Source organism: Notamacropus eugenii, chromosome 3 (assembly GCF_028372415.1).
Source record: "Notamacropus eugenii isolate mMacEug1 chromosome 3, mMacEug1.pri_v2, whole genome shotgun sequence".
Taxonomy (NCBI): domain Eukaryota; kingdom Metazoa; phylum Chordata; class Mammalia; order Diprotodontia; family Macropodidae; genus Notamacropus; species Notamacropus eugenii.
In genome coordinates, this window is record NC_092874.1 from 127,576,556 (window position 1) to 127,592,329 (window position 15,774).

At 33.4% G+C, this 15,774-nt stretch overlaps 1 protein-coding gene across 4 annotated transcripts in view; it reads left to right on the plus strand.

Moving 5' to 3' along the window:
- IQUB (IQ motif and ubiquitin domain containing) overlaps window positions 1-15,774 on the plus strand; it is an 88,897-nt gene that overhangs the window by 1,666 nt on the left and 71,457 nt on the right. For 3 of the 4 annotated variants that reach the window (XM_072652864.1, XM_072652861.1, XM_072652863.1), the window contains exons 2-3: window positions 10,027-10,535; window positions 15,328-15,462. In XM_072652864.1, coding sequence (XP_072508965.1) covers window positions 10,034-10,535; window positions 15,328-15,462 — 637 coding nt within the window. In that variant the 5' untranslated portion in view covers window positions 10,027-10,033. Of the gene's footprint in view, window positions 1-5,822; window positions 5,997-10,026; window positions 10,536-15,327; window positions 15,463-15,774 lie in introns of all 4 variants that reach the window. The other variant, XM_072652862.1, reaches the window with a different exon arrangement.

The window sequence follows — 15,774 nt, forward strand, 5'->3', positions numbered from 1 at the left end:
AAGTTTTTTATTCTTTGATGATTGGGAGATTATGAAAATTTGGCATGGCAACATCTATTGAAAACATTTTCTTAAATTTTTATAGGTTAATTTTGTGTTTGGATGATTGTAAGGGGGCAGACTATCCTGTCCTAGGGCTCATACTAGCATGTTTATTGATAAGTTCTATTAGGGTTAATTAGATTGAAACAGAACAAAGACAGGCTTAGTGCCAGGATGGCCCAAGGTCATGTGCCAGTTTTCCCATGGGATCATTGGAGCTTCTTCTGCTGTAAAGGTATTTACTCAAGGTAGTTTACATTTTTCTGTGGAGTCATAGGTCATGTTCCCATTCTGGCCTGTACCTTGTACAGTGATTGTGGCCAAGAGTTTTTTCTGAGATAGCTCTTTGTTTCCAGGGTTGGTTTACTGATTTCTCAAGGATAGAATAGTGTATATTTGTAGTACCCAGACTTGTGGTATGATAGTTTGTAAAGGATAGTGTATTTCTGGTGATTCTGGTCAGAATACATTCTGACCATGTATTTGTAGATGTTCAATAGTGCTAAAACTCCACAGTCTGCAATGATCTAAGGAATGATTTCTACAAATTTATCACATATTCTTTATTGAACAATGTCTGGATTCCTTAACGATAACCTTTCTATAATTTCTAGAGATAGTGACCTAATCTTAAATGGTTGTCATAAACAATTTTGTTTCTATAAACATATCTATATCTACATGTCTCAGCCACTGGTTTGATGCTTTTTTGTGAGCATATTGTATGGTTAAGTTCATGTGGATGCTGCCCAACTTTGAAAGCTTTTTCGTTCAACTCTTAGAACTTAGCTATCGCATAAGTTACATCTGGAGGTAAACCCTTTTGTCATATTTGACGCTTCCAGTGGGGTATACTTATTTTTTATCAGCCTTTTACCGTATTTTTTTTTGGTGAAGTAGATACAGCATTTATTAAATGCTTGTTTTCCATGTGACAGGTACTGTGCTAAGTGCTAATGATACAGATATAAGACAGCTTTTTCCCATAAATAGCTTCTATTTTAATAGAGAAAGGCAACTTTGTTTTTATTGGGAAAAGTTCTGATATTTGTTTGCTCATCATATATAATCCTGGTCTTGGGTTTTAGATATATTTTATGTTAAAAATATAGAAGGTTTTCTGTAAGGTTTTCCCCCCAAAGCTTAAATGAATGTTGTGCTTTGTCAAAGGCTTTTTCTGCATATGTGGATATAGTGGTCACTTCATTTGGGTATCTTAAAAATAATAATTAAATTGTTTTTCTAATGTTGAATCACACTTTTATTCATGGTATAAATTCAACTTTGTAATAATGAATAATTGATTAGATCTATTGCTATTGAGGTTTTGCTAGGATTTTATTAATTTTTATACCAATATTGATGAATAATATTGATCTTATTGTTCTTTTTCTTTGCTTTAAACTTTTCTGGTTTAGGTCTTTGGACAATATTTGTTTCAGTTAGTTTGGTGGATTTTTTCCCCCAGTTTTTGAGAATAATTTTGTGTAGCATAAAAATTAATTGTCATTTAAATGTTTAGTAGATTTTTTTCTGTGAATCTGCTGGACCAAGTATTTTTCCTTCTTTGATAATTTCTTTATTTCTGGTTCATTTTATTTTATGAGATTGGGTTGTTTGACATTTCTATTTCATGCCCTGTTAATTTAAGTATTTAGTATTTTTGCATTTTTAGGTTTATATATTCCATTTTTTATTTTTCTATTTTGTTAATACGTTTTCAGAGACAAATTTTTTTCTTCTGAGGACTACCTTAACTGGTTTCCAGACATTTTGGTATGTTGTGTCTTCATTATTATTGTCATTCAAATAAATATGAATTATTTCTGTGATTTATTATTTGACCTACTCATTATTAAATCTCTATTTGGGCCTTTATCTTTTGCTTTTTGTTTCCTGATTGTTATTTTTATTCCATTATGGTATATAAAGCATTTGTTTAATATTTCTGCTTTAAAAATGATATGTAATTTCTTTTTGCCTTTGCACAAAGGCCTCTTTTTGTAAAGATACTCTCTGGTGCTGAGAAATTAACAGAACATTAAGAAGCTGCCATAGAATTTTCACCTCTAACTTCTCTGTTCTGTTCTATATTTTCCTTTTTTGTTTAGATTTGTCCAGCTCTGAGTGAGCAATATTAAAGATGCCTACAATTGTGTTACTATATATGTATTTTTGTAAGTGAGCTTATTTTTCCCTTTTGGATTTAGATGCTGTGCCATTTGATGAATATATGTGAACTGATAATAATTCCTTGTCTCTAAGTATAGTATAGTTTTCTTTTTTATTTCTCTTGGTATTTTGAAATTTTCTTTTGTCTGATATGATAATTAAAACTTCTGTTGTTTTTTTTAATCACCCAATGTAATGATCAAAACTATTTGGTATTGGTGAAAAAAAAGAAAAATACATCAATGGAACTTACAATTTAACTCAGTAATATTGTGTTCTATAAAACAAAGAACATACAAGATCTATTTGATGAGAACTTCTGGGAAACTGGAAAGCAATTTGGTGTTAATTAATGTTCAACTAATGTTTTACACCATCTGCCACAATAAGCTTTGAATACACAATCTACCAAAGGCAACAGCATGAAAATATTAGATAAGAATTAGATCAATTACCTTTTACAGCTATGGCTAGGCAGAGGTAGAGGGAAGGATTCTTAAATAAGAGACAAAGAGGTGAAAACAAAAAAAAATAGGTAATTAGCAGTTAAATTAAATTGAAAAGCTTTTGCCTGAGCAAAATAAGTGGAGGTAGGACATGAAAAAAGGCTATCAAGTGGAAAAAAAATCTTTGTGTAAAATATCTCTGATAACTATCTGAAATCCAAGTTATTAAAGCTAAAACTTCAACTAAGACTTTTGGGACTCCATATGTATGTGTGTGTGTACATATATATGTTAAATGTGAGTATATGTATGTGTGTGTCTCTATATATAAAATGCCAAGAGCCATCCTACAGTAGATGAAAGGATAAGATCAAACAATTCTTTAAAGACTAGTCAGCTATTATAACCAAATGAAACATTGGTTCTAATCACTAATAATAAGAGAAAAGAAAATGATTTTGAGGTTTTGCTTCTCACTCAGAAAACTGAGAAAGATGGTGGTAGATGGAAGTGGTCAATGTTGGAAGGACTCCATAAAGACAGAGATACTTATGCATTGTTAATGAATTGGTCCAATTGTTCTAGAAAGCAATTTGGAAGTACGCTAAGAAAGTGACTAAAGTATCCACATCCTCAGTCCCTGGAATGCCACTACTAGGCATGTGCCTCAAGGAAATCAACAATGAGAAAAGGCCCCATATATATGACAATATGTATAGCATCACATTTTATAGTAGCAAAGAAATGGAAACAACGTTGATGCCTGTCAGGGAATATATAAATGATTTGTGCTTCATGAATTTAATGGACTATTACTGTATTGTAAGAAACAATCAATATAAAGAATTCAAAGAATGAAAGGACATATGGACTGGCGCAAAGTGAAATTAGCATGACTGAAGAAACAATATACACAATACCTATAGTACAACAATATAAGTAGAAAGATTCCCCGTTTCTCAAAGCCTCCATAGTGAACATTGTGTAATTATAATGAACAGTCTTGGTCCTAAATAAGAGTTGTGAAGATTTAATTCCCTCCTTTCTTTGCAGATGTGTGGGACCATGGGTATGGAGAATTGCTTGTGTTGCCACATATAGCTGATATGTTGATTTTACTGAGCTGCATTTTTTCTTCTTTCTCTTTAAAACTTTGTTACGAGTGATATCTCATTGGGTCAGGTGATAGGAGAGGTATTTATCCACAAATGAAGGTAAAGTAAAAATATTAGATAGCAATAAAAATATTTTTTAAAAAAACAAACACATAGGAATCACCTCATCAATGGCAAATTTTTTTCTAGTCTCTCATTTTCATTTTGTTATATGTATTTTTGGATGTGATTCTAGCATATAGCAGATTTTTGGATCTTGTTATCTATTCTACTTGTTCTTCATCTTATTAATTTGCATAATCTATTCACAGACTTGTGCCTTCCTTCATTTCTTTCTTTTATTTTGATTTTTATCTTCTTCATCTTTTAAGTCAGTCCTTTATCCCTGTAATCAGTTTTGCTTTAATGATTTAATGTTGGTCATTTGGCTACTGCCTTTCCTCCATTCGTATTTACTAGCCTGTAGAGGTAAGCCTAGTACCAAGCGCATATTAAATGCTTAGTAAATGTTTATTAACTTATTGACTGCCCTACCCCAAGTTTTTTGTTTATACACTTACTCTATGTCTTTATTTCTTCTCCTGCTTTGAACCATCTCTTTCCTTGCCCATATAAAATATAGTTAAAAATCTTTTCTTTCATCCAACCTCTTATTTTAAGGAACACCTATATCTGTGTCTAATCTATATAACTATATCATCCATCACTATAGCTATATCTGCCTCTATCTATATTTGTAATGTTCCCTTGTCTAAAGAATTTTCCTTTGTTTTATTTTCTTCACTACGTCTTTTCACTTGCATTATATCTTTAATTTTATTTTCTGATTGTTCCTTATTCTCTCTGTTTATCATGGTTGTGTTCTCTTTTCTCATATTTCTATATTATTATCTTTGTAAATCTTCTTTCTTCCTATTTTTTACTTTCTTTTAAAAATACCAATTAACAAAGGAATCATTGATGAATGGAGGCAATGTTATATGATGCGAGTCACTCTTTGTCCCAAGTTACAAGACTCATTCCTACAGTTTGTCCTTACCGTAAAACAATTTTTATTTTTAGGGCCATTTTATCATATCTGTAGTTTTGTGTTTCCCCTTACCACTCTGGTTCTGAGCTGCCTTTGGGGATTCATATTATGCCCCCTACTATAATGTGATTCTGTGCAGGGAGGTGTAAACTTCCTTTGAGAAAGTGATCTTAGTTTCTCTCATATAACCCCTCATGAATTGTGATTTTGTTCAGGGAGGTGCAACACTTTGGCCCATAATGTATGAATTTCCCTTGGACTAAACCCATTATAAGATTATCATTCTCTTACTGTAGACAAAATCTCGTCTCCCATGAAGAATGTTCTTTAAGTAGTAGCTTTTCCTTTTCCAATGCAATGAGGTACCCATTTATTATAGTTTTACTCTAATATTTTTTCCTGTTTTTTTTTTATCTTTTCCTTGAAGTGCTTAGATTCCTTGACATTTTGCATATATTCAAAGTGTTGATATTGTTTTATTATCTTTGTTGCCTTTAAGAAAAAATGTAATTTTTCTCTCTATGTCTTTTGATCATATCTAATTTCATTATTATCTGGTATTAAATCATGATTACCACTCTTAAATGAATGAATAGATGGATGGATAAATGAATGAAAAATCACTTATTAAGTATCTACTGAGTGCCAAGCACTGGAAACACAAATTAGAAATAAAATGATACAGTTTTTGCCTTTAGGAAGCTCAAATTCTAATTGGGGAAGATAGTAATATACAAAAGTTCAGCTACAGGGTAGAAGTTGGACTTGCAGAGGTTTTAAATCTTCAACACTGGGTAAATGGCAAGGCCCAGGATACACTAACAAGACAGATAACAGTACTCAAGGGTCTCCCACGGTTCCACACTGCCCTCTAAGCCTATGACTCAAGGGTCCAGAGGGCTTAGTTACAGAGTAGATAATAAGGCTCAGTGGTTTAATTTCTCACTTGGAAGTATTATAGTTGGTGATTCTCAAATCATTCGAGTGACATAAACAGCAATATTGCTTTTCCTGCAGGGTCATGGGGGATGGGTAAGAAGAAGGAAAGTGGAAGGTTTCCCCTATTGGTGGTTTTTCCCCCCTCTGGATGGCCCTCCTTTTTTGAATTCTCCTGAAGCATAATAGATTCTACTCAGCATATTGTTAGATTCTGCTTTGTAATTCCTTCTGCTGCACTTCTTCACATTATGGGTAAGTAAATACCATTGATATTCATGGTTATGAATGGTATTTATCTTGTTACTTATGATTGTTAATTGATTTTTCCTTCTCCTGTCTTTTAAAATTTTTCCTCCCCTTGCTCTCTCCTTTTACCTCCTCTTCACAAAGAAGAAGGCAGAGAAAGACAAGGAATCTGATCAAAATGAGTAATTCATAAAGTGGTCACTTCTTTGCCTTCTCCTTTTCTCACCTGACTCAGATCCCCATCTCAAGTTCTTACATTTTCATTTTCTCATTTTAATCACCCCTTTATGATCTGTCCTTAATAGTTAACAATTTTAGCTCCCTAACTCTGCCATCCCTTAAACACTGTGTGTGTCTGCCTATTTGACTTTCCTTTGCCAAATTCAGGTAAAATTGATCTTATGTGATGCCTTCTTCTTCCCCTACTCCCCCCTCCATATTTGCCTTCTCTTTTATTATACTCTGTCTATGGGAAGTAGATTGTTCCTCTTCTTTTCTATTTTCTTCCTTATTATGTTCATTTTTAAAAATAGAATATTATTGTCCTGGAAGAAATAAGGAATATGGAGAATTCAGAGAAACTTGGGAAGATTTGTATTGACAGATATTTTCCAAGTTTACTTTTATTGATATCTTTTGTTTTTATATCACCAACATTTCCTACTGCATTATTTTCCTCTGCTCCCTAAGAGACCATCCTTATCACACAGAATTTTTAAAAAAGGGAAAAAATTCACTAAAATGAACTAATACATTGAAAGAATCTTACATTTCTAATGTTCCATACTTAAACTTTCACACCTCTTTGGAGAGGGAAGTATCTTCCCTAAGCTCTTCTTTGAGACCTAGCTTAGTGATTATAATTTCATGTTATTCTCTTTCTTTTTAAAAAAACAATTAAAAATTTAAAAACATTATATTGACATTTTGTTCTTTACATCACTGTAATTTTCCCTAGTATCCCTCTCCTTTCTCTAACAGCCATTTCATAACAGCCCCAACACAGTGGGATCTAACTTGTTTCAGCAAGTAAGGATTCAGCACAATGCATTTAAGAAAGATTCCCACCAATCAAAAAGAATGTCATCATCAAAATAATACCATCAAAATAATTATCCAACCAACAATAGTTTAAAGAAGAACCTTCAAGCAAGGGTTTCGGTCAAGCCTATTTGTTTGCCAACGTGGAGGAGTTTATAGTGGCAATTCTGAACCATATTATTGTCATCAGAAATTGAGAAGAGTTATACTTAAGGAGCCTGATTGGTTATTGATCATTGCAGATTATGCAAATATAACAAGTATTTTTAAAGAAAAAAGAAAGAAAAAAAATCAGCACAATCCATCAACTCATGAAGCCAATTTGAAAGTATATGCAATGTTCTCTCTAGACCTCTAGAGTAGGGTTTGGAGTATCTTCTCATTCCCTTCTTTGGGATTATGCTTTTTCTTTATAATTTTGGATCATTGATTTGATTTTTTTTTGGTGATTGTTCATTCTAATACCTTGTAATTGTGCATGGTTTCTGGGCTTTGCTCATTTTATTTTGCATCATATCAGTCTTTCTGTGTTTCCCCATGTTCATCGTGGTTGTTTCCCCAGAATATTTCGTTTTATATGTGTACCACAAATCATTTAGCCATTGCCTAATCAATAAGCATCTTCTTTATTTCCAGTTCTTTGCTGTTACAAAAAGTGGTGCTAGAAAATATTTTGGTGTAGATGGAATTTTTCATTTTGTCATACTACCTTAGTGTATGTACATAGTGGTAATCTCTGTGTTAGTGTGTGGACATTTTAGAAACATCTTTTTTTTTTTTTTATCACAGTTCCAAATTTCTTTCCAGATTGGTTGGACAGATTTGCATCTCTACCAATAGTGAATAAGTGCACCTGTCATTTTGTAGCCTACTCAATATTATTTCCATCTTTGCTAATTTGCTGAGGGTGAGGCAGAACCATAGTTGCTTAGATTTGTATTTCTCTTATTAGTAATTTGAAACAGTATTTTATATGGTTTTAATAACTTGTTTGATAATTATTTATTCATATTTTAGCTATTATTTGTGAGGAAATAGCTCCTATACTTCCAATGGTTGCCTGTGCGTCTTGGGTCTCATACCCTGATCAAAAATGTTTGCTATAAAAGATTTTTTCCCAGTCATTAAATTATTTTCTTTTCCTAGTTGCTTTGATTTTCTTCATACAAAAGCTTTTCAATGATCTATTTTATATTCTGAAATTGCACCTATTCTCTGATTAAGAATTCATCCTCAGCTAATAGATATATGAAAGGTACTTGGTGTCATTCTTTTCTAATTTTTAAAAAAATGTAACCATTAATATTAAATCATATCTATTTTGAATTTATTGTGGAATATAATTTAAATTGTGTCCAATTTAATTGCTGCCAGACTGATTTCCACTTTCCCCAACAATTCTTGCCAAGTAGTGAGTTATTTGCTAGATGAATTTGTTTTGGGATTAATTTTATATTGTGTGGTGGTAGGTGGTGGAGGAGTGTTGAATGAACCCTGAAAGGTTTTAAAGTAGTCTAACGTTAATTCAAATTTACTTGAAGGAATTTTCTTTAACAGTGGATTTGTTCCACATTTAGTGCATAATTTTATTCCTCCTTCTTCCTCTTTGGAAAAAGTAATTAAACTGTGATTTTCTTGGTAATATGACCCTCAAGTATCAGTAAGCATTTATTATGTGCTTATTATATGATAGTAGTCATGTTAAATAATGGGGATACAAAGAGAAAAGCTAAACAGTCCTTGTGGTCAGGGAATTTGAATTTGAGCAGATGATACCACATGTTTGTATGTAAGTATATATAGAATAGATGCAAAATTAGTTACAGGATAGTTTTGGGAAGCAACTAGGGTTGGAGGTAGGGATAAGAATCAAAAATGAACTAATATAGAGCCAAATAGCACCAGGAGATAGATACACTGCCAAGATGACTACAGTGATGTAGTAAAGGGCAACAAGCTTTAAAGATTCCAGAACTCTGATGAGTGCAAAGGACTCCTCAGATGCATTTTCAGACACAATTAATGATTTATTTTGCTGGACTGTACTTTCTTTCTTATAAGACAGGATTTTTGGGGGCATGGGAGGGAGGTGTCACTGATATATATATGTATGTATATATACATATATATACACACACACATATACAGTATACATATATATATATATATAAATAAAAGAAAGAATATCTGTGATACATTTACAAAGAAAAAACATTTGAGTCAAAAGAAACTGAGAAGTAGTCCAGTTTCCCCTTCTTGGGCCTAATCTAACATTTTCATATTATCTGTACTGGAAGGAAACATAACGTCATATATTAAAACAAGGACAAGATTTGTCCCCTTAATCCTCCCTTGAAATAAGAGAGGTAGTTTAATATTAAAATTAACACATATTAGATTTCCATTATCTTAAGACTTTTTTGTATTTAAATTAAACAGCATAGAAATGTTAACACAGTTTTTGGATAGTTGCCTTATAAAATTCCTAGCAGGGAACTAAATGAATTAGTGACAATGTATCATCACTACTGGGGAAAAAATCCATAATTCTTGCAAATGTTCTGTCTACTAACAGTGGAATTAACTAAACTAGAAAAGTCCTATGAAAGTAGTTGATCCAGAATTTAGATTGCTTAGTTGGTGAGGAAGCAGGCTTTTGGGTTTTGTTGTCCAAACGACTCTGTTTAGGAATTCATTGCTGACTGAGTTGAGAAGGGATTAGGAAAGTTTCTCTCATGGTCTCTATCAAACTAGATTATTGCATCTAGCAGTTCATATTTATTTATGATTTGTTTATTACTTTTCTAGTCTTGCTCATTACTTTAAATGTCTTCTGCATATGACTGAACATTTTTACAAATGATAGTGTCTATATTGTGAAAATTCCTTGATGAGAGCAAGTTAATTCTAAGAAAAATATATGGATGATTATAATGTTATTATATCTAGAAACTCTTATAATTGTATAATAATTTATTTAATCTTTTTAATTCAGGAAAATAATGGATCAAGGAGAGGAGATTAATGATCAAAGTGGAGAAGAATTAACTGATCCAGAAGAGAGTGAAATAGTGGATGATGTGATGGGAGAGAAAACGGGAGAGATCACAGGACAGACCATGGGAAAGACCATAGGAGTGTCCACAGAAGGGACCCAGATGGATTCCAAAGAGCAGGGGGTCTTGGAAGAGCAAAAGCATGGCAGAGACACCCAAGAGGAAAGTATGGAGAGAGAGACATCACCAAGTATGGACCAAGAAACCCCTGACACAAAGGGCAAAAAAGTGAGAATGTGGGGCACCGTGCAGGATGTGGAGGATGGGCTGCCCGAAAAGAGGGGAAAGCAGCGCCGTGTAAAGGAGAGCAGACTTATGGAAAAGGAGGCCCCCTCCAAGCCAGTGGAAGGACTGTCATTGCACACAGATTTCCCCGCATCTTATTTGAACAAAATAAAGGCCATAAAGGAGGCTTTGAAGACAACAGTGGCAGATTTTACAGCCACAGGTATTGCTTCATTTACAGTTCATGGCTTCCCCTATTTTTTGTGTCCTCCCATCCCTCCCCTCCCACTCCTGTAGCCCAATTATTGATTAAGCCTGGGGTGGCCACCAGTGGTAATGCTCTCTGCTCACCATTCTCTGGGTAAGGGGCTATCATAATCTGAATGAATGTTACATTTGTCCTTGAATTTCAAAGTCATTGTCAGTGCTTCATGACAGATTGATTTGTTTAAAAATTTTGAGTTTTGTTGAACAAGTTATTAAGCTGCCATTGATATTGTTTTACATGCTAGCGGGAAAGCAACTCTTTTTAGATGATGGAGTAGAAAGAACACTGAAGCTGGGTCAGGCACTGGCTTTACCACTTTCTAGGAGTTCTGGCTTTGGGCAAATCATTTTCTTTCTTTGGGTTTCAGTGTCCTCATCTGTACTTGGGTTACACGATCTTTAATGTCCCATCTAGCTCTGAATGTTGTGATCCTTTGTATTATGAAAGCTCTTATACTTGAAGCAGCTCAGACTCTTGGTTTTTGCAACAATTTGGAAGCAAAGAAGCTTAGATTTTACCTGTTTCATAATGTATTGGTAGCCAAAAAATTATATATATCAGATAATTTCATTATCTGACAAATGATGATAGTATTACTGACCTCATAAGAATATCCCTCAAAAGAATTAATTATCTAATGTCTAAAAAGTTCTTTAAGCTCCCCAGAGAGAGGTGTTAGACTAAATTAACTTTTAGTATGAAGACTTAGGTAGGGAACTCACTAATCACACTTAATGAAAAACCCTATGTTTCCATTCATGATATTCCCCCCAGAATATCTCCAATCTTCTTTTAACATCAAGATTTAAAGGTGATAGATAGACTGAATTCCTTTCTCTTATCTATCCATTTAACTCACCTTCCCTTTTGTTCTGGGGAACATGCCAGGCTACTTTTAACCTGTCTTTCCATATTCTCCCCTGGGATTAACCTTCTGATTGATTGGCTCTAGAAAATCATTGTTCTTTTTCAGAACAGGTTCAGAAAGGTGCAGAAAAAGTGTTAGGGGTTTCCTATGGAGAAGATGTTGCTACATTCCTGGTTTCTAACCTGTAGGTTGGAGAATCTAGGTCATTATTTAACAAGAATCTAAAAATAATTTAGACAGTAGAATTCCATGAATAAATCCAATGGAAGAGTTAACAATTATAGTGGTATGCTGCAGTATTAAAGGGTGAGGAGAGGAAAAATTAGGTTCCTAAGTGGATTTTATAACCTTTACTATTATTACTACAGGTCTCATCTATATTTGAAAAAAGTCAACATAATCATCTTCCACATTTTGTTTTTCTATTATTATTTTTCTTTTGTTCAAGGTCTTTGACTTTTCTACTTAGCATCATTCTCCTTTTAAAAAAAATATTTATTTTTAACACTCCATTAAAAATTTTTTTTGAATTCTAAATTCTCTGTAGTCACCTGCCCTCAATAGTCTTTAAAAATTGTTATTGTTTATTTAAAACATTCTTTTCTTTTTAAATTTTGAGTTCCAGATTCTCGCCCTCCCACTCTTTTCCCACCCACTCAGAAGGCAAGCAAATGATGTCAGTTATACATGTGAGCTCACACAAAATATGTTTCTGTGTTAGTCATAAAAAAAAAAAACCCAACAAAAGCAAGAAAATTATACTTTAGTTTGGCCTCAGAGTTCATCACTTATTTCTCTGGAAGTGGATAGCATTTTTTCATTGATTGGTCAACTGTTCCCCAGTTGATGAGCATTCCCTCAATTCTTTGTCTCCACAAAAAGAATTTCTATAAACATTTTTGTACATATAGGTCCTTTTCCTTTTCCTTTGATCTCTTTGGGGTACACACCTAGTAATCGTATTGCTAGGTCAAAGGGTATACAGTTTTATAGCTCTTTCAGTCTATTTCCAAATTGTTCTCCAGAATGTTTGGACCAGTTTACTACTCCAGTTAATTAATATACCTGTTTCTTTCCCTTTTTCAGCATTTTTCATTTCTGATAGGTGTGAAGTGGTACCTCATAGTTGTTTTCTAATTTGCATTTCTCTAATCAATAGTAATTTTGAACATTTTTATATGACTATAGATAGCTTTAATTTCTTCTTCTGAAAAATGCCTATTCATATCCTTTGATTATTTATTAGAGAATGACTTATTTTTACAATTTTGACTCAATTCTCTATATATTTAAGAAATGAAACTTTTATCAGAGAAATTTGCTATAAAATTTTTATATTGCTTCATTGTCTATGGTACCTTTTAGCAAAATGTAATATCTCTGGTTATCTCTTTCAATTAGTTCTCTTTCTGCTTTGGTTTTGTCTAAGATCGAGATCACTATCTCTGCCTTTTTCACTTTAGCTAAAGTCTTTTATTTAACTGTGTGCATGTGTTTCTGTTTCAAGTGTGTGTCTTGTAAAAAACATATTGTTGGATTCTGGGTTCTAATCCATTCCATTTGCTTCTCTTTATGGGTGAGCACTTCTCTTGGCCCAGGAATTCTGACCAGGGTCTCTGCTTCATTGTGACTGACCACAAGACCAGCTTTCTGCCCTGGAGCTGCAGTGCAGAATTGTTTATGGGCAATAAAGTTGCCAATCAGTGCAGTTGCACCCAGTGCCAACAAAGTGTCCCTTTGAATCTCTTTTGACGGTTGTCCAACCCCTTTACCATCTTTGGGCTGAAGTTGCTGCTGCAGCTACCTCCAAGACACTGTGCTCTGGGGCTGTGCTGACCCAGGTTTCACAGACTTTGCTTGCTGATCTCTAAGTTATCTTAGGCTGGAACAATATCTTACTCTGACCTATTGTTCTGCCACTCCAAAATTTGATTTGGGGAGTTATTTTAAATTATGTGTAGGGAAATATTAAGAGAGTTCAGCTTGGTTGCTGCCTGTCCTCCACAAGAATAATTTCTTGATATTTCACAATATTTCAGCTAAGCCCAAGGACACCTTTGTACCAATATTCCCAAAGTCTCCAAAACCTAAGCAGCCATCAAACAAACAAAATGCTTCAAAAGCACAAGCAAAGGTGTTGAAAAGACAATCACAAGTTTCACATCCCTTCTTGGGAATATCACAGAAATGCAAATAGACTCACTATTTTAACAAAAATATGTTTAAACAAACTCTTATGAGCTAACAACACTAGCTCCTTCGTTTCCCAAATTTTATTTTGAGAAACATTTAAAAAATCATTTTGAAAATAGTACCATGTAATAATAATGATGATAATAGCTAATATTTATATAGGACCCACCATATGCTAGGCACTGTGTCAAGCACTTTACAAATATTATTTCATTTGATCCTTACAACAACCCTGGGAGGTAGGTGCTATTATTATCCCCATTTTACAAGTGAGAAATTGAAATAGAGATTAAGTGACTTGTCCAGGGTCATATAACTAGTAAGTGTTTGAGGCTGGATTTGAACTCATATCTTCACTTCAGGCCCAGCACTCTATCCACTGTAGCAGCCTTGCTAATGCTTGGGGAGGGGAGGGCCTTGGGGGAGTAATTACACTTCTATTTGCCTGTAATTATTAAAGTATCATTCTGTTATTTTCTAAAGCCTTGAAAGATAAAACCAAACTCATTTACTAATCCTCCTGTATGTTTAAAAAAAATAAGAGTAAGTAAACCTTGTAAGAATTTGTTATGTAAAGTGTTTTCATTCCATTCTAGAGTTTATAGGCAAAGGTGTTCATGAAATCTTGTCTTTTTCTAATTTATTAGAAGAAAAACCTTTCCTTCAGGCTCTGTGGAGTAGAAAGTTTGGCATTTATTATCTGTCTATCTCTCTGTCTGTCTGTCTATCATCATCATAGTTGGGCAACTAAATGGCATAAGTGGAGATTGAGTGCTGCTTCTAGAGTATAAAAGACCTCAATTTAAATACCACCTCAAGATGCTTATTAGCTGTGTGCCACTGCTTAGTAACTCAATTTCTTTATTTGTAAAATGGAGATAATAGCATCTATTTCTCAGGGTTTTTGTATAGATCCAATGAACTAACATAAAATACTTTGCAAACCTTTTAGCACTATATAAATGCTTGTTATTAGTATTATCAATACAATACTCACTTTCATAAAGAAGTTTTTTCCTTTTAGACTTTTAAGATATTCCCTTTAAGACTCACAGGAATATTATATTTGCAGCTACAGGCATAAAGGAATTTTAAATTAGACTAATAGTTTAAGGGAAGAGGAAGATGGAGGTAGCAAAAGATGCCTTTAACGTATGACTTTTTCCATTGGGAGAATAAGTGCCTAGGATTAATGCACTGTATTTGTATGTAGAATATTCACGTCTTCTTTTGTAATTCTTTTTACATGTAAGGTTTCCTCCTCCCCCCTTTGCCCTTGTAACTCTGTTTCCATTGCTGATTCTTCTAAATGTTCATTTACAGAGGTATTTTCTATAATTGGATAAATCATATAAATTAGGAGTTGGCAAACTTTACATGGTAACAGATTTTGGTGTTTTTTTTTTTTTTACCTTTTCCTTATGATGTATTTTAAAGAATACATCATATTCTTTATAAGAGTGAGACAAGGGTGAATATTTTCACAAACATGGACATTTAGGGATAAGTGGATGGCTTATGTCAGTTCTCAGAGTGAATGAGAACTGGTTCTCATTGGTGGCAGAGACAGAGGGACTGGCAACTGGGGTAAAGTCATCCCCTGTGTGCCATCTTTGAAATGGACTGAAGTTTGTTGGCCCCTGGTATGAAGGGATAAATTGACTATTTTTTTCCTTCTTTGCGCAGTAAGAGTTATGCTTATTCCTGCGGACCAGATAGTTACATTAAATTTTAAAATTGGTGTCTTTTTAAAACAACTCAAGGAACACTTTTCACAGCTCTTAGAAATACCACCTAGAAGTCTACAATTCAAGTACCAAGGTAAGTTCTTTGAACTAGTGAAGTTTATTTAGATTTGTCATGTTTAAAAAATCAAGTTTTCTTAGTTTTAGAATTAAATTTAAATTTATTTAGTAATAGAATGATATGGTTTAGCTCATTAATGTGCATTACCTTTGTCAATCTCAATGTCATTTTCAAAGTATTAGGTCTGCTTAGATTTTGCCAAAGAAATGGAAAAACACTTATTGAAGTTATACTAGATACGTGTGAGATTGGATCTGAAACTTTGCAAATCTACTTAAGGACGCTGAAACAACTTAAGGAAACTTTTCATAAGGCTATGTCTTATTG